General features: G+C 40.3%; 1 protein-coding gene across 6 annotated transcripts in view; it reads left to right on the forward strand.

Annotated features, from left to right (window-relative positions):
• The first annotated feature begins 13,771 nt into the window (after positions 1-13,771).
• Positions 13,772-19,063, forward strand: part of ptprua (protein tyrosine phosphatase receptor type Ua) — a 322,971-nt gene continuing 317,679 nt past the window's right edge. For all 6 annotated transcript variants that reach the window (XM_055219240.2, XM_055219242.2, XM_055219243.2 and 3 more), the window contains exon 1: positions 13,772-13,982. In XM_055219240.2, the coding sequence (XP_055075215.1) occupies positions 13,913-13,982 (70 nt within the window). In that variant the 5' untranslated portion in view covers positions 13,772-13,912. The remainder of the gene's footprint in view (positions 13,983-19,063) is intronic.

The raw sequence follows: 19,063 nt of genomic DNA on the forward strand, positions 1-19,063 counted from the left end.
TTTTGGCCTGGATTACTACTACGATTACTCATAAAATGTATAATAAAAGTCACAGTATAATCTGTCAAAACTAAATACAATTGTACTTTTTAAGACATGGACAGTGAATGATTTAAATGTAGGCCTACCTGAACCTAGCCTGGGTGCCAGCCGATCTTAGCCACGCCCACAAGAGTTTGAAAACGGGAAGATCGGTCTGGCGTTTTTCCGTTGAGGAGCTGCTATGCTAGGACTAGAGCTGGTCGAACCAATCAAATTGTCAGGGCGGGCTTTATACGATGATGGACAGATAATCAACAGTAACGTAATGAACCACGTCACCAAAGAGCGCGTGTGTTGAATGGCTGCCGCTGTAGAGTTCAGCTGTGTGGATTCTGACATGGAGTCTGTTCTAAAAGATATCGACAGAGCATTGATTTCAAAAGAGGAACAGAGAAACGCGAGCAGGGCATTTGTTGATGTTTTTGCTGTCCTTCCCACGGGATTCGGCAAAAGTTGTTCGCAACTGAAATGGGTAACGTTATCACGGCGATGCAACTCGGCGTGCACGACGAGATGGATATAATTAGCGGTCGTTGCCAGCTTCTTTTCGGAAGCCCGGAATCATGGTTGCTGAATAAGTGTAAAGGAACATGCTAGGCTCCAATATTTTCAAGCCAACGTAATGGGTATCGTCGTGGATGAAGTTCACCTAACGTACAAATGGTAAGAGATAGTCTTACTCTATGACTTAGTAAATACTTCATGTTGTGATATAAACGAAATGTTGTAAACATAGTAGGTGTTGATGTACATTCGCTAACTCAGACTTAGTATAATCACAATGTTAGTGTCATTGTAGCGAAATAACTAGCAGTTCGGTCAGGCTGCAAGGACGTCATTTCAACATACATCACACACTCCGTTGCTCTGATTGGTCGTAGGTCTATCCAATTGAGTGCAGAGGCATTTTTCGGTTGAGACACGCCTCATAATTATAGCCAAATGGAGCGGTATCAGACTCAAATTCTGACTAGAATTGAGTATGACAACGTCAGGCTAACCTGAACCCACTGTGTTTAGGAATTGTTTCTCTGTATCCATCAAAAACAAATCTATACAATTATTAAATGTTTTCTGAAGTAAAGCAATGGGTTTTTGTAAGGAAACTGTATTTTTAATGGATGGATGGAAGTGCTTTTTAAAGCTTTAACAATGGAGCACTATCCAATGCCATTGTAAAGCTGAACAGGGCCAGGATATTATTTAATATAACTCAGACTGTTTGGCTATATATACCGAAGATGGCTTCAGGGTGAGTAAAATATGGGCCAATTTTCATTTTGGGGGAACAAGTGGATGAACGTTTTGGGGTGGTTTCCTGGACAGGGATTAGCTTATGCCAGGACTAGGCCTTGGTTTATTTATGAAATATAACTAGTTTTAAGAAACATGCCTTACTAAAAACATAACTTTGTGTGTGCCTACCATTATTTATCAAAATATCTTTTGTGTTCATCAGAAAATAGAAATTCATAGAGATTTAAAACAACATGAGGATGAGAAAATCTTTAGGTGAAAAACCCTTTAAGCCTCGCCGTGAAACGGGGGTAAAAGTCTTTAAAGATTTTTAATGCTAAATTCAGTTGAATGTTCAGTTCAATTCAATAATTTTCCTAAAAAGTTATTTGGTGCAAATCTTGCGCTATTGGTTTAGGGTTCGAAGTGCAACAGCTGCTGTAAATTGAGTGCATTTGAGATGGAGCTTAATCACAAGCACTGAAAGTTTTGATTCACTTCAACTTGTTATGAACTCTGTCTGTGTACCCTGTCTTGTACTCTTATTTTGAAGTCATGTCTGTGTCATCCATGTCTGTAGTTCTTTGTAGTTCTTTTGTTCATTGGTCAGTGTGATGATTGTTCCCCAGGTGTGTCTTGTTTTCCCTGATTACTCTGTGTATTTAAGCCTAGTGTTTCCAGTGTCTGATGTCGATCGTTGCTCAATGTTATGGTGTCTTTTCGGGTTCCTGTCTCGTTGGATTACCTGCTATGTTTTTGTTTGTTCGTTGTTATTTTTAATAAACCTGACTGCATTTGGATCCGCATCCTGTCTTACCTGGATTTACCCGTAACAGAACGATCGACCATTAAGGATCCAGCAGCAATTCCTCGCTCCCCTGTGTGTTTCCCCTCGTGCTTCCAAGGTTTCCCTGTGTTTTGTCCGACCCCGCTCACAAGATGACTTCCGCCGTGTCTGAGCCGGTGCACAAGTCACCAGGTTATCCGGTTCATCCCGTGAAAGCCCGGGTCGGCTGCTTAATCTCCAGTGTGTTGGATTACCCGCTGATCACTGTCCGAGCGACCAGAATCCCTGGACCGCTCGTTCTCTCGAGTGAATCTTCGCCGAGTGAATCCCCGAGTGAATCCCCGAGTGAATCCCCGAGTGAGTCCTCGAGTTTGTCTTCGAGTGCGTCCTCGAGTGAATCCCCGAGTGAATCCCCGAGTGAATCCCCGAGTGAGTCTTTCCCGAGTGAATCTTTCCCAAGTGAATCTCCGAGTGAATCTTTCCTGAGTGAATCTTCCCTGTGTAAATCTCTGAGTGAATCTTCCCTGAGTCAATCTCCGAGTGAATCGTCCCCGAGCAGATCCCCGAGTGAATCATCGGCCAGCAGGTGTGTTACATCACATGAGACAGCTACAGAGCTCTTGAAACTGTTTGTGCCCATTGATTCACTGAAGGCCTCGGAGCTCCCCGAACTTTTTAATCTGTGTGAATCATCAATGTTAGCACTGGCATTGTGCTATGTTTTTTCAGTGTGTGGCTCACCAGTTCAACGGCAGATCAACCAGACTCATGAACACGAGTCCTCTGAGCCGAGTGAATCTCCCGAGTCCTCTGAGCCGAGTGAATCTCCCGAGTCCTCTGAGCCGAGTGAATCTCCCGAGTCCTCTGAGCCGAGTGAATCTCCCGAGTCCTCTGAGCCGAGTGAATCTCCCGAGTCCTCTGAGCCGAGTGAATCTCCCGAGTCCTCTGAGCCGAGTGAATCTCCCGAGTCCCCCGAGCCGAGTGAATCTCCCGAGTCCCCCGAGTCTTCTGATTCCCCTGAGTCTTCTGATTCCCCTGAGTCTTCTGCGTCCCCCGAGTCTTCTGATTCCCCTGAGTCTTCTGATTCCCCTGAGTCTTCTGATTCCCCTGAGCCGAGTGAGTCTTCTGATTCCCCTGAGCCGAGTGAGTCTTCTGATTCCCCTGAGCCGAGTGAGTCTTCTGATTCCCCTGAGCCGAGTGAGTCTTCTGATTCCCCTGAGCCGAGTGAGTCTTCTGATTCCCCTGAGCCGAGTGAGTCTTCTGATTCCCCTGAGCCGAGTGAGTCTTCTGATTCCCCTGAGCCGAGTGAGTCTTCTGATTCCCCTGAGCCGAGTGAGTCATCTGATTCCCCTGAGCCGAGTGAGTCATCTGATTCCCCTGAGCCGAGTGAGTCATCTGATTCCCCTGAGCCGAGTGAGTCATCTGAGCCGAGTGAGTCATCTGAGCCGAGTGAGTCATCTGAGCCGAGTGAGTCATCTGAGCCGAGTGAGTCATCTGAGCCGGGTGAGTCATCTGAGCCGAGTGAGTCATCTGAGCCGAGTGAGTCATCTGAGCCGAGTGAGTCATCTGAGCCGAGTGAGTCATCTGAGCCGAGTGAGTCATCTGAGCCCCATTGGTCAGCTAGTGTGGTCACCGCGATGCCCCAGAGACCCTTTGTCGTCACCAAGACTATGGCCAGTGCTGAACTCTCTGCATGTCCTAAGAAGACTGTCCCCAAGCTCTTTGCCCTCACTGTCTGGTCTGAGATGTCAATATGTGAACTCACTGCCCTGTCTAACCAGGCCCAGAGGGCCTCTCTCTGTTCTCTTCTACCCAGGTTCATGATACCACCAGCACCACCCTGGTATCCAGTCCCTCTCTGGTCTCAGGCTACGCCCTTGCGTCCCGCCCTGCCGGCTCCGCTCTGGCTTCCCGCCCTGCCGGCTCCGCCCTGGCTTCCCGCCCTGCCGGCTCCGCCCTGGCTTCCCGCCCTGCCGGCTCCGCCCTGGGTTCCCGCCCTGCCGGCTCCGCCCGGGGGTGCCGCGCGGCCGGCTCCGCCCGGGGTTCCCGCCCGGCCGGCGCCGCCCTGGTTGCCAGTTCTGCCGGCTCCTCCTTGGTCCCTGTCTCCGCCTGCGGCTCCTCCTTGGTCCCTGTCTCCGCCTGCGGCTCCTCCTTGGTCCCTGTCTCCGCCTGCGGCTCCTCCTTGGTCCCTGTCTCCGCCTGCGGCTCCTCCTTGGTCCCTGTCTCCGCCTGCGGCTCCTCCTTGGTCCCTGTCTCCGCCTGCGGCTCCTCCTTGGTCCCTGTCTCCGCCTGCGGCTCCTCCTTGGTCCCTGTCTCCGCCCGCGGCTCCGCCCTGGCTCCAGCCTCCGCCCGCGGCTCCGCCCTGGCTCCAGCCTCCGCCCGCGGCTCCGCCCTGGCTCCAGCCTCCGCCCGCGGCTCCGCCCTGGCTCCAGCCTCCGCCCGCGGCTCCGCCCTGGCTCCAGCCTCCGCCCGCGGCTCCGCCCTGGCTCCAGCCTCCGCCCGCGGCTCCGCCCTGGCTCCAGCCTCCGCCCGCGGCTCCGCCCTGGCTCCAGCCTCCGCCTGTGGCTCCGCCCTGGCCCTTGGACTGTTGTGGCCTTGGCCCACCATCCCTCCCCCGGGTCCACCTCCATGCCACCGCCCTCCTAGACTGTTGTACTTTGGGGTTTTCTGGGGGGCGTCTGGAAGCCGCCCTTTGAGGGGGGGCTATGTTATGAACTCTGTCTGTGTACCCTGTCTTGTACTCTTATTTTGAAGTCATGTCTGTGTCATCCATGTCTGTAGTTCTTTGTAGTTCTTTTGTTCATTGGTCTGTGTGATGATTGTTCCCCAGGTGTGTCTTGTTTTCCCTGATTACTCTGTGTATTTAAGCCTAGTGTTTCCAGTGTCTGATGTCGATCGTTGCTCAATGTTATGGTGTCTTTTCGTGTTCCTGTCTCGTTGGATTACCTGCTATGTTTTTGTTTGTTCGTTGTTATTTTTAATAAACCTGACTGCATTTGGATCCGCATCCTGTCTTACCTGGATTTACCCGTAACACAACTCTTGTGTTTAAGTTTTACATTTATACAGACTCACTCATTACACTCTGAGATGTTCACATGCTGAGATTCAGAATATATATGTGTTCCCACGGCAACAATCATATAACACCAATATGGATCAATGGGTGGCATTTTATTTGGAATAGCAAAATATTTCATTACTGCTTGTTCTTGTAATATATATGAAGAAACAAATTAGTTGTTTTAAAGATGTTGCAATAATCAAGTGGAAGAAGATTTAGCTTTCGAACACATTTTCAGTCTGACAAAGACAGAACACCTTTATCATGATGGTAACAGTACAGTAAGTTCTTATAAATTAACTTGGTTCATGCAGTTTATTTTAAGGCATCACTGTACAGTGGAATAATACATTCAAGTACAAAGTATTCACAACATATACCAATCACAACGTACTGGGCTGCGTTTCACAAAAGCATTGTTAGCTAACTTTGGTCTTTGTTACCAGTGAATTCTATTGGTAATGACAGAACTTGCGACCATAGTTGCTTTTGGGAAAGGCACCCCTGGTAAGCTGGCCAATCAGGGACACAGCGCATATGAGGACAACACGGATATCTGGAGCAAAAAAAATGAACGGTATGTGGAACGTAATGTGTTTTTAGAACCATAAACCACACAAACACATTGCATTAATCCAAATAAACAAAATAACGTTGTTTTTTAGAAATGAAATAGGTGCACTTTAACTAATGTATTTACTAATGTGAACACACCTGTCCGTTGTGATTTTATATTCAGTTTATTATGCAATAACTAAGGTTAACAGAAACAAGGTGTGATTTTAAAAATGTATATGTTCATAAAATGTACAGTGCTGTGACAAAGTGTTGGCCCCCCTCCAGATTTCTTATATTTTTACATATTTGTCCCACTTTAATGTTTCAGATCACCAAACAAATTAAATTATTAGTCACAGATAACACAACTAAACACAACATGCAGTTTTTAAATTAAGGTTTTTATTATTAAGGGTAACCAAATCCAAACTATATGGCCCTGTGTGAAAATGTGTTTGCCCCCTAAACCTAGTAACTGGTTGGGACACCCTTAGCACCAACAAGTGCTGTGGAGGAATTTTGGCCCACTCACCTTTGCAGAATTGTTGTAAATCATTCACATTGGTGGGGGGGTTCAAGCATGAACCGCCTTTTTAAGGTCATGCCACAGCATCTCAATAGGATTGAGGGCAGGACTTTAACTAGGCCACTCCAAAGTCTTCATTTTGTTTTTCTACAGCCATTCAGAGATGGACTTGCTGGTGTGTTTTGGATCATTGTCCTGCTGCAAAACCTAAGTTCGCTTCAGCTTGAGGTCACAAACAGATGGCCGGACATTGTTCTTCAGGATTTTTTGGTAGACAGCAGAATTCATGTTTCCATTTATGACAGCAAGTCTTCCAGGTCCTGAAGCAGCAAAACAGCCCCAGACCATTACACCACCACCATCATATTTTATTGTTGGTATGTTGTTCTTTTTCTGAAATGGAGTGCCAGACGAAATGGGACACACACCTTCCAAAAACTTCAACTTTTGTCTTGTCAGTTCACAGAGTATTTTCCCAAAAGTCTTGGGGATCATCAAGATGTTTTCTGGCAAAACTGCGACGAGCCTTTATGCTCTTTTCGCTCCACAGCAGTTTTCGTCTTGGAACTCTGCCATGCAGGCCATTTTTGCACAGTCTTTTTCTTATGGTGAAGTCATAAAGACTGACCTGAACTGAAGCAAGTGAGGCCTGCAGTTCTTTGGATGTTGTTGTGGGGTCTCTTGTAACCTCTTGTATGAGTCGTCTCTGCACTCTTGGGGTAATTTAGGTCGGCTGGCCACTCCTGGGAAGGTTTACCAGTGTTCCAAGTTTTTCGCCATTTGTGGATAATGGCTCTCACTGTGCTTCGCTTTAGAAATGACTTTATAACCTTTTCCAGACTGATAGACAGGTCTTATTTAAGTGATTTCTTGATTGGGAATAGGTGTGGCAGTAATCAAGCTTGGGTGTGACTAGAGAAATTGAACTCGAGTTTGATAAACCACAGTTATGTTTTAACAGGAGGGGCAAACACTTTTCACACAGGGTGTGGTTTTGGATTTAGTTTTCCCTTAAAGGGGACATATCATGAAAATCTGACTTTAAGTGCTATGATTGGGTCCCCAGTGCTTCTATCAACCTACAAAATGTGAAAGAGATCAACCCAGTAACCTAGTTTTGGTAAACCATTCTCTGCAAGCAGGTAAAAAAAAGGTCAATGAAATTTGGCTCCCCTTGTGTTGTCAGAAGGGGATCATATTATAATAATACCGCCCCATTAATCTGCTCTATCCAACCATGGCACTGCAATTTAAAAACAGCATGTTTTGTTCACTTGTGTTATCTTTGACTAATATTGAAATTAGTTTGTGTGACAAACATGCAATAACATAAGACATCTGGAGGGGGAAAACACTTTTTTACACCACTGTATATATAATAAATATTCAAGTGTATCGATATTAATGTTCATCATATTGTTAGTTTATCCAATTGCACAGAGTTACCATCAAAATTATAATAGGCTATGTCTTACGTTATGTCAGTGCACCATACAGGATTTTTTTCTAATGCTAAACTGAATGTTTTTCTCATATTTACAAACAGAGCAGTTTAGTACAGGAATAACCACAGGACATTGTTGGAGCAGACAGCAGATGTCATATAGAGAGCCTAATGGAAAAGCCGTAAGCAAGACTTAAACCTCTGCATTTTCATCCATGATGCTTTGCAGATATGACTGAGCCACCCACCTATTCAAGTCTGCTTTATTTAGTGTCAATTGAGATGATACATGACCTGAAACTGATGAAAAGGCTGGAAAAGCTTCAGAAATGTGAGCTGTAATTGATTACATATAAGATTTTGCATGTGGATGAATCATCGTCGCTTGTAAACATCATTAAAAAGAATATCAGTGGGATTTGATCGATAGGAGGTCATTTCAACTTTCATAGCATTTTAGACATGATTTCAAACTGTCAGATCAAAAACCCTTTACATTCTCTAAATATGCTTTTTTATTGAGAGTTAATCTGCCAAATATCAGGCTTATGTTAGACTTGAAACGACATTGTGCTTAGCTGGCATTTAACACAAAAACGCTGTCTGTGGCATTTCTGATATCCGCAGAGTTGTAAAAGAGCCACAATTTGTGTAAACCGCCCAAAAAGCAAAACGAATTTGTCAGACAAAATGTCAGAAACTGTGTTGTCTTTTGCTTTTAAATCGCAAAGTCACATAGTTATAAAACTGAATCTGTACCTGGATCATATCAGCAGTTTTCTAAAAACAACAAATAAAGCAGAACCAAAAAGGAAAATGTAAACCTGACTGATATACTTCTAACTTTTCATTGACCTGATCTGTTTAGCTTCAGGTTTAGCTGGTTAACCTGACCCAGTTTGGTATATGCCGAAAATCCTTTTTTCTATTTATGCCTATTTAAGATTAAGTGATATGTAAATTACTATTATATTATTTCTGAAGGGCTTTTAAAAGCAAGTTGTCACTGATGAATGAATCTTTATTATTAGTCAATTCTTCCTTGGTAATAAGATAATAATACACTTTGTAAATCTTTTTACCACCTTGCGATCATTAACCTGATATTACAAATGAGTGATGTGTAAGACTATAGAAGATGTTATTAAAAATGATTCCCTAATCTCCCAATCGGTCCGTCATGCAGGTCGAGTGGTCTGGACCCGTGCGTACTTCATGCGCAGCTTGTGCATGTACTACGGTGTTTCGGTCAGTAAGAGGTACTTATCAATCTAAAATCATTACGAGTCGGAGTCGTTTAAACGTGCATTTAAAAAAGCAACACTTATTAAAACACAATCATTCAAAATATTCTTTATTATCATAAAAATACCTGAAACAATCTGAAGAACGGCGATATAAATATTTTTATAGATATTTCCTGGAATAGCATTTGTAATGGTGCTTCTTCTGTGGCACAATTGGAGTTTCTGCACGAGAGCGCCCTCTGGCTTTTGGATGTGCCCGGATTTCACAATAATTCATTCAAATTCATTCATTGAGAAAACTCACATTTGCACGATTAATCATAACAGCCCTACATATTACTGAAGTAAGCCATTAAACTTCATTATACAAGTATAAAATTCCTTATTAAACTAATCTTGCAGTTTCTGACAATACATGTCACATTTATATAATATCATTAAAATAATCACATTAACTTATGAAACATCTTACATTTTAGGATTTAAGACTATATGACAATAAGTGTTATATGTTATTCAAGACAGTTTCATTTGAAGTTTTTCGGTGTAAACATCCTTAAGAAAGAAAAGAACTTTGTTAAGAAGCTTTTTGGGGAATACAAAATATTCTTAACTGTTTTTTCAAGTTTGATTTAAAGGACATGTTCGGTATTTTACACTTAAAGGATAATTCCGGTATTTAACACTTTGAGTCTCATTTCTGGTTTGTTTTGGATGAACTACAGTGATGGACACAGAAATTTTGACAATGGGTCGTGTCTTGACTTTTCGACTCATTTAGAAGCGTCTCTTGACTGCTTCAGAATGGAAGTCAATGGCCATGCACAAACATGTCATTAAAACAACACTTAACATTCATTTTCAAAACTGTACTACTCACCGAGTGGTTCGTGGTGTTCGTTGATGATTAAAAACAAATATATTGGCGCAATGTATGATGTCAATCCGTGTTATTTGCTATAGTGGAACTATTTTTTCAGATACCTCACAACCGCGTATATACTTCCGCTCTATATTTGAGTCTGAAGCATGAATGAACGTAGTCCAACAAACTGTCATAAAACGGTAGCATACTTTCAAAATCAAGTTTATTTATGACACTTACACCATCAACATCAAATTCCACACATCCAATATGTTTTTTTTCATCGGCAGAACAATAAATAAGATATTTTGCAGAAACCCCAGTGCTCCGTCATGCAAGTCAACAGATCCGCACACTTTAAGAGCTAAAGCATATATATCCAATACAACAGGAATCCTCCATAACTCTGTGTGACATATTGACGTCTTGTGAAGCAAATCAATCAGTTTTTGCAAGAAACTGAACGTTATTTACAACATTATTAGCGTGAATGCCAAAGCAGGAAGCGTATTTTCCGTTTGAGGCGATCTTCCACTGGTGCAGTTTGGTGGCTGTTGGCTATGGACGTTGGTCTGTCTGCGCCACCTATAGAGTGGGAGCGTGAAGCGCACTTCCTGCTTGGCAAAAGCTCTGCATTAACGCTGTAAAATATTTATATATATATTCGAATCTCAAAACTGAAAATCGAATGTCAACCCACGGAACGAATATTCGACTATTCTGGTCCAGCCCTACAAATATGGGAAAAATTTATTCTGAGAGAAACCGAGCGAAAAACGACAACCACATGTAAACAGTCCCTTTTCTGTTTCCCGGCGGCGGAGTGATATATCAGCGAGCAACGAGTCTTCCAGAGAAGTCAATGGAATTTTACAAAATGCCAAATAAAACACGACAGAAACTGTATTTCGCTACACAACTTGTTTTTAATCATCAACGAACACCGCCAACCACTCGGTGAGTGGCGCAGTTTTGGGGATGAACGTTGGGTGTTGTTTTGATGACATGTTTGTGCATGGCCATTGACTTCCGTTCTGAAGCAGTCAAGAGACGCTTCTAAACGAGTCAAAAACTCAAGACACGACCCATTGTCAAAATTTCTGTGTCCATCACTGTAGTTCATCCAAAACAAACCAGAAATGAGACTCAAAGTGTTAAATACCGGAATTATCCTTTAAAGCCTTGTTTTCAGATTGTTTATGGTGAAATAGAACTGTTTTGACTGAAATTTCGACATATGTGGCTGCCCCGAAAATTTTCGGGTTTTTGTGTTTCACCTCCCCCCTCTACAATGGATTTATAGGTGCACTGGAACAATCCTTCCTAAAATGCATTAAACTTTCATTTACAAAGACGTGAAACTCAGCGAGTGGTCAGGGGTGTTCACTGATATGCTCACACAAAAATCGCTGCAAAATACGCATTCCAACAGGTTTTATCTTAGTTTTTGTTCAACTCCATTGACTTGTATTAGATGTGCTGTGAGGTACGGTATTACTCCGCGCCGGGAACCCGTTTGTATTCTTGCAATTGGCAATGGTGGATGAGCGCCACCACCTTGGCTGGAGTGTCTATTATTCAAGCTCTAAGCGGAAGAATATACAGGTGTGAGGCGTTTGGAAAAAATAGGCCCACAAGTTTAAAACGAATGCTAAAACATCTGTTGGAAAGCATCTTTTGCAGCGATTTTTGTGTGAGCAAATCAGTGAACACCCCTGACCACTCGCTGAGTTTCACGTCTTTGTAAACGAAAGTTTAATGCATTTTAGAAAGGATTGTTCCAGTGCACCTATACACCCATTGTAGAGGTGGGAGGTGAAACACAAACACCCGAAAATTCTCGGGGTAGCCGCATATGTCAAAATTTCAGTCAAAACCGTTCTATTTCACCATAAACAATCTGAAAACAGGGCTTTAAGTGTTAAATACCCAACTTGTCCTTTAAGGAAAAAATGGTAGTTAAGAATTTTCTTAAAGGGGTCATACTTTGAAATCAGACTTTTTTCCATGTTTAAGTGCTATAATTGGCTTCTATCAACCTAGAAAATGTGAAAATGAACAACCCAGTAACTTAGTTTTGATAAGAAATAATTGACAGTTTCCATTTCAGCCAACCATCATCATTGCGATAAGTATTTGCATTTCATCAGCTCCGGATATATGCAAAAACGGCACATTTTAGCCATTTTTACATGCTATAATAAATTATGTGTTGGGTATTTTGAGCTACAACTTCACATACACACTCTGGTGACACGAAATACTTATTTTACATTAAAAAAAAACTCATATTAATGACCCCTTTAAGAATGTTTTGTGAATCTGGCCCCAGGTATATAATTTAGAGACGTTCCCTGCAGGTAAACTACATTTGACAGGTGCTTTTTTGATGTGCTACCTGGTTATGCTAATTTTTTTGATACATGAACATGCAGATAAAGTACATAAACTGTTTGTCTACTTTACCAAGAACACTAAGTATTTATGTATCCGACAGCATTCACTTAATATGTTGGTTTATGAATATTGTGTAACAAATACCCATATTCCGACATTGACGTCTTACATTTATCATCATTTTATATTTATATGCTGCTGTATAATGAGTCAGCCCACCGTAGTGAACAACTCAGCAAACACAGCATGAAGATAGATCCATGATCCATGTAATGGGTGCTCACTTCTGTTCCCAGAGATCTAACTTCTCTAATCCCTTCCCAGTCTAATCAATTACACCTGAACCTGTTAATCAAACTCTTTGGCTGGTCTCTGGTTTCACTCACAGCAGGTATGTTTGAGCAGATCTGGAAGTAAACCAGTTACAGTAGATGGATATTCACATAGATTTAAAGTACAGGGGTGAGACTGAGTATACCTGCTTGACACAACATACAGTTAGAGACAAGCATGGTTTTAGTGAATAGTTTTACCACTGAATTCTTATCATGACTGTGTCTCATATCATTCACTGATGTATATTTGCTCTCTGTGCCAGAATCCTTAAATCATGCAAATCAAGACTGCAAATCCTCGAAACACAGTCGGACCACTAACAAAACATCGAGGCTTCTGCTACAGTTGCCAAATAAAAGCACTTTATGTAAACTTGTGGTCTGAGTACCAGTTATGTTAACAAAACGTTAACATGTTAATGTGTCTGCAGACATTAACTGTGTCACTCATGTTTAACAGGAAAATGAATAAATTAAATAAAATGAAACAAATATATAACTTACAAAAATTACATTGCAAAATTCCTTTAAGTCACGTTACAATAGGTTTAATGGTGTTATATTGGTCCCATCCACCAGATAACACCCCACCAACAGATTGATATTTACATTTATGCATTTGGCAAAACTTTTATCCAAAACAACTTGCGGTGCATTACAACAAGCTATACATTTTTATCAATATGTGTGTTGCTTGGGAATCGAACCCATGACCTTTTGTGCTTCTAACACCAATTAAGCTACAGGAAGAAAGCAGAACCTAATACATTACCAGTAGAGACCATTATAGTTTCCATTTAAACTTATTATACAAATCCCAGTGACCCATTCCATGTCTGTAAGGGTTTTTATTATTTTAGCAGGGTGTTTTACACGCAAATTCGCTTTTTTCTCACCAGTCTGCTATTACAAAAGCTTAAAGCAGTTTCATTAGCAGAACAGTTATTGTAGTATAGGCTACTTTCTTGTTTGGTTGTACTTGTATATCGATTCTTTTTAATAAACAAGACGAATCGATTAATTGACAAACTGTTAACAACACCCCAGGAGACTGCTTTCATGTTGATATTAAAAATAATATCCCACTGTTTTCAGTCAGATGATGATGTATTTCTGCGGAAATTAAGCTTCTTTGATACGCGCGCGTGATGTGCTGTTGTTTGCTGTCCGGCCGCGGGGTGGCGCTGCAGCTCTTTCTCTGAACACCTAACACTGTATATGTGTGTGATCTGTATCTGTAGTAGGGGTTAAAATGCGGAGTTGTGGGGGGGTTTAATAGTTTGTCTTGACGTCAGCGGGCTGATCTGAGGTCTGCGCTGCGCGTGTCTGGATGAAAGTCAGTCGCGCGGTAGCGGGATATTTACCACACTTACCGTAGTATATTTCAGCTGCTTTACCTTGCGGACTAAACATGAAAGTGTTCGTCTTTCTGCTGTTTCTCACGGCCAGGAGCTGCGCTGACAGTCTGGACGGGCCAACAGGTAACAACACAAATCACAGTGCGCGCGCGTCTAACACATGTACTGTAGCAAACCAATGACACTTTCATCTGATGAGCTCGAGAAGTTAAAACAAGTTTACATTCATCATGAGGATTATTTAGAAAAACACATGACAGTTCTCATTTTCAATGTTTTAAATTTTTGAAATAAGAGCTTTCATATATTGTTTCGCGTTTAAAATGATAAATGATTAAGTCTTTTAGTTTATTCGCGTATACTGTATATCTGTGCAAACTGATAACTATTTCTTTAGTAGGCTACTCACATAATAAGTTTGTCAGATAAAAAAAGTATCAAATGATCGTATAGAGTTTCGTATTTATTTATTTTGCTTTATTCCTGTCATTTACAATTAGAGAATGTCTGTCTTGATATAAATTCATGTTTGTTATGATTTCACTATAGCTCAGATTTAATGGGAAAGTGTTATACTGGATAAATGATATTTAATGGGATCACCGGAGCTGCTTTGCTTTGCTACACCAGTGGATGTTGAGTCCCCGTGTTAGCTTCAACATTAATCGTCTAATAAATGCGTATAAAGATTTTTTTAACAGCATAACTTTCTTAGTAAATTTAAATAATACTCTAAGAAGGGATGTGTTCATTTTTACAATTTTTTTGTGTTATGTTATTCAGCACATTGTCATTTTGTGTTAAAATAAATAAGTGACAACACAAGTGGTGTTAAAAGTAACACAAAATGTGTTATTCCAATAATAACTCAGAGATATATGTGTCTTTTTTGGGAAGACGCATTTCAGTTCTTAGACTGTACTTCATGTTTAGGTTTTGTAACACAACACATATGCAAGCTGTTTTGCCCTGGGTTTGTTGCAACGTGCTGTTATGTTATATTTAAAATTTCCCATACTGTCAAAAGTGAGTGGAGCACAAATTTGTGTGTGTGCGGGCGCGCGTGTGTGTTCGCGCACTGTCAGTAGCAGGGTGAGATAGGGTACATATAGGGTCCCTTGCTGCAGTGAGCTTCAAATATGAAAGGACACAGAAGGGGTGCACGATATTGGGGGAGTCTACATTGCAATGCATCAAGGTTTTTTTTCATGCGATGTATATTGCAATATGATGAATGCTGTATGACTTCAGCTGATGACTTAAAGAGCTCCATTTAAGAGGCTATTTTGCTTTTCTTGTGTGCCTGTGGGATGGCAACTTGAGGAAAATAGTTGCGTGATGGTACATACCTCTTGTGAAGAGACAAGAGAGCATGTTAATAAAATCCACTCTTTATCAATTTGTACCACCATGTCTGTAAAATGTTATTATGGTTCCCTCTGCCTTTTGAAACCGTTCGTATGTAGTGTAACACTGGCAAAGGCATCTGAAATAGTTTTTCTTTTAATTAAATAAATGTTCTGTGACTGTTGCAGATGCGCATATTGCAGTGTCGATGGTGCAACAATACACTGTAAAGCTCTAGTTGTACACTAGTCAGTGTTAGTGGTGTAAAGCAATTCAGCCCAATTTGAAAATTCTGTCATAATATAACTCATATTATTCAAACTGAAACAATATGTCTACAAAATAAATCAAATATTGGAATATAGCTTGTTTGTCTTCTAAATAGCCATGAGTACAGTATGATGACAGAATTTCACAAAGATCATCTCTACTGAAGGCTTGAGAGTTTGAAGATCTTGTTTTAGTGCTGCTTGTTGTTCTTTCTCACTGCTGGCTTTGACATTTACAGTAGAAATGCTGTTATTTCTATACTGAAAAAAATATTTCTCTCATGCAGTTGGGTTTTAGCCAATACTAAAAATACGTGATTTCAGCCTTGCTAAATAAATATAAATGTTTGAAGATGATATTGTGGGGTTATAGATGGTCAGACACTTGCATTTGTCATTATATTATTAACATTTTAACAAAATCAAGCTTAGCTGGAGTTACAAGGTTTTTGAACAAGACAATGTTGGACATATGTGTGACCCAGCTGAAGATTTACTTTTTTGCATAAAATTGTCTTACATAATGTAAAGACATGTTTGTGAAAATACAATCTTGATATCTTTAATATTGATTGAGTATGGTCAAAGATGCGGAATAATGTTTGAAATCAAACTTGGATGATCTCATATCTGGTGATAAAATTATTGACTACAGAGGGACTTTAAGACCCCAAGATCTTGATGTGAAGGTATTTTGTTTAAGCCCTTACAATTACGGTTTGTCTTTAGATAGATAGTGCCTAGCAGTGAACTCCTTCCTTAATATTAAAAAAAAATCATTCCAGAATGCACTTCAGGAAATTGTCTGAGAGAATGTGCAGAGCAATCCTGGCTAGGGTTGCACATTTTTCAGTAACTTTCAATGGGAACTTAAAATATTTTGGAAATATTCCAAATTGGAAACTTAATGAGAATTTACACGATTTTTTGTTTGTTTTGGAAATGTAGGGAAATTTATATAAACTATATTGGTGATTCTCATGAAATCCAGATTTAGGTGTCCAGCATCAGAATTTTTAAAAAGCCTTTGAAGCCAATTTTTTTGCACATAATAATAAGGTCTGAACATACTATAACCATTATTTTTAGAGAATTTAAAAAATATTTCCTAAAAAATTATTAACATTTTTAAAATTACCATTATAAAAAATTATCATTACCGCAACATGATATTACATTTAATATATGCATTTACAAATTCATGTTTCGGTAATGAGAACTAAATAGTTGTCTGAGTACTATGACAAACAAAATGTCAACATTTATCTGGACAGAAAAAATAAGAACTGCTTACCTGGTAGCCATCTTGAGTGTCACAGTCAATTATGTCCCCTCCAACTATTTTTTTTGTGGAAAATGTCAGTTCATTGAGGGCTTTAACAATAATTGAAAATTGTTGCGGAGGATGAGAAAATTGTTCTTGGACACATTTATATTCCTTATTATTGTCTTTACATTTACCAATGATCATCAAATACCACATGTTTCTTTACTGTAAATGTTTATAGTATAACATGCACTGAAGCTTTTTATTTTTTAGATTTTTTAATTATAAATTTCCATGTCAAAGAACCCAAATCCAGTGACACGCTGCGGTAATGAAAATTTTCCTCTTAAATGTGGAAAAAAACAACAAAATTGGTTTGTATGATGTCATTTGAAATCATGTGCAAAATAGTACATGAAGAGATGTTTGTAACTGTATGCTTCTTATTTTGATACTCTTACTTTTTTTATCAAAATGTTTCATGACACCTCATAAGTCTAATTTCACGAGAATCACCTACAAACACAAACATAAATAAACATTTTGTTTGGTCAAAAGCAGACATGCATGCAAGGTAATACACATTTTAAAAATTACGTTTTGATTTAATGTTTAATTGTAAGTAGAACTTTTATTGATTCTTTCACTGAGTAGCACAAAAGCATAATAAACATTATTATAGTTATTGTAATAGTACTAGCTTGCATTTACATTTACTGGCTAGCTAGCTGACAACTGTATAAACACATTTCGGTATTTGCTAGTTAAACTATAATGCCATAGATCACTTAAACTATACATTTAAGTTCCATGTTATAGGCAACTCCTTTCTTTTTTCAAATGTCCAGTTTATTCCCATGGAAAGTTTCCAGAGTTTTGCAACCCTAATCCAGGAAATGAGTGGTTACATGTTAAGTTTTGATTTGTTTGCCATGTTTTAGTCACAACACATCCCAGACCTAAATTTGTCATTTCATAGTTTTGAACAGCGAAAGTTGGCAGTCCAGGGGTCTTTGAAAATCTTTCATCTTTTTTGCATGACACAGAATAGAAAAAGCCCCAGGAGGCATCGAAGAGAAAGATTAGATAGAAATGGGTTTGAGCAATGTCCTGAAACCCCGACAGCCCACCAGAGTCAGCAGAAAAGAGCACGGGTAGGTGGTTATATTATAAAGGAGGGCAGCAGAGGGCAAGTGCTGACAGATTCATCCTCTGACACTCGGTACAGTTGATTTACTGTCTTCTGAGACTTTCAAAGAGTTGGACTCTTAGTCATCTCATCGCCACATTATACTGTACACAGCTTAATGGTTTAAAGTCTTATAGATGCTTTTGGTAAAATGGTTCTTCTATGGCATTGTGAAGCACCTTTCTTTTTATAAGTGTGGACTGTGCGACTTGTGTGCTGGTACTCAATGGGGAAGATATTTCTTTTAACTTTATGTTTGTGATCCATTTGCATTACATGTGGTTACTATCTTACCAGGTTTCTCATCATCCCTCTTTTACAATCTTGATGACCATCTCCTCTATATATGAGCAGAGATCATTACATCCCTGTGCTGCTCACCCATAAGACATCATGGGATAGCTCTCTCCTTCAGGTGCTGTCAGTGGCTTGTTGCTCCTACCGCTCCCAGAAGCCATTACAGGACAGATGGTGCGTCAGATCCACTGTCATCCAGTGCTTAGACCCCACAGCTGCATTCCCTTTTCACTATTCTGTCACCAGGACAATATGTTTCAGCAGCGGGAGACTTTAACATTTCCAGTTTCATTATTTCTTAGCATACAGGTAATATGAGTGTAGATTTCAACATGTGAAACAGAGACGGTTACAAACTGACATCATTTAGATTTTAATGTTAACAAGTGTGATATTATAGGTGAGTTTCACTTATTCTGTTCTGGGGTCTTTTCATAACTGCGAGTGTTAATGGAATTAATGGTAAATGAAAGATAGAGCGACTGTTTATATAATAATTGACAGGACCAAATGTCTGACATTTTTTGCCTTCCATATGCTACTATACAGATGTAAGGGTGGGTTATTTTGGCATCTACCCAGAACATCCCAGCAGCCACACAGTAATGAACTCACAACCACTCAGGGGACCTTGCTACTAAATAACAATGTCTGAACAATTACCCAGAATACCCTAATAACTGCACAGCAACAGGCTAATAAACACCTTGGCACCCACTGTAAAAACAATGCAGCATGAAGTTAAAACTTACCTACTATTTTAAGACCTACTATTTTAAGTTTAGACCTGTGATAAGTTGAAACACGAATGAAATTTAATTTAATTTAATTTGTT

The sequence above is a fragment of the Misgurnus anguillicaudatus genome, chromosome 20 (assembly GCF_027580225.2).
Source record: "Misgurnus anguillicaudatus chromosome 20, ASM2758022v2, whole genome shotgun sequence".
NCBI classification, from domain to species: Eukaryota; Metazoa; Chordata; class Actinopteri; order Cypriniformes; family Cobitidae; genus Misgurnus; species Misgurnus anguillicaudatus.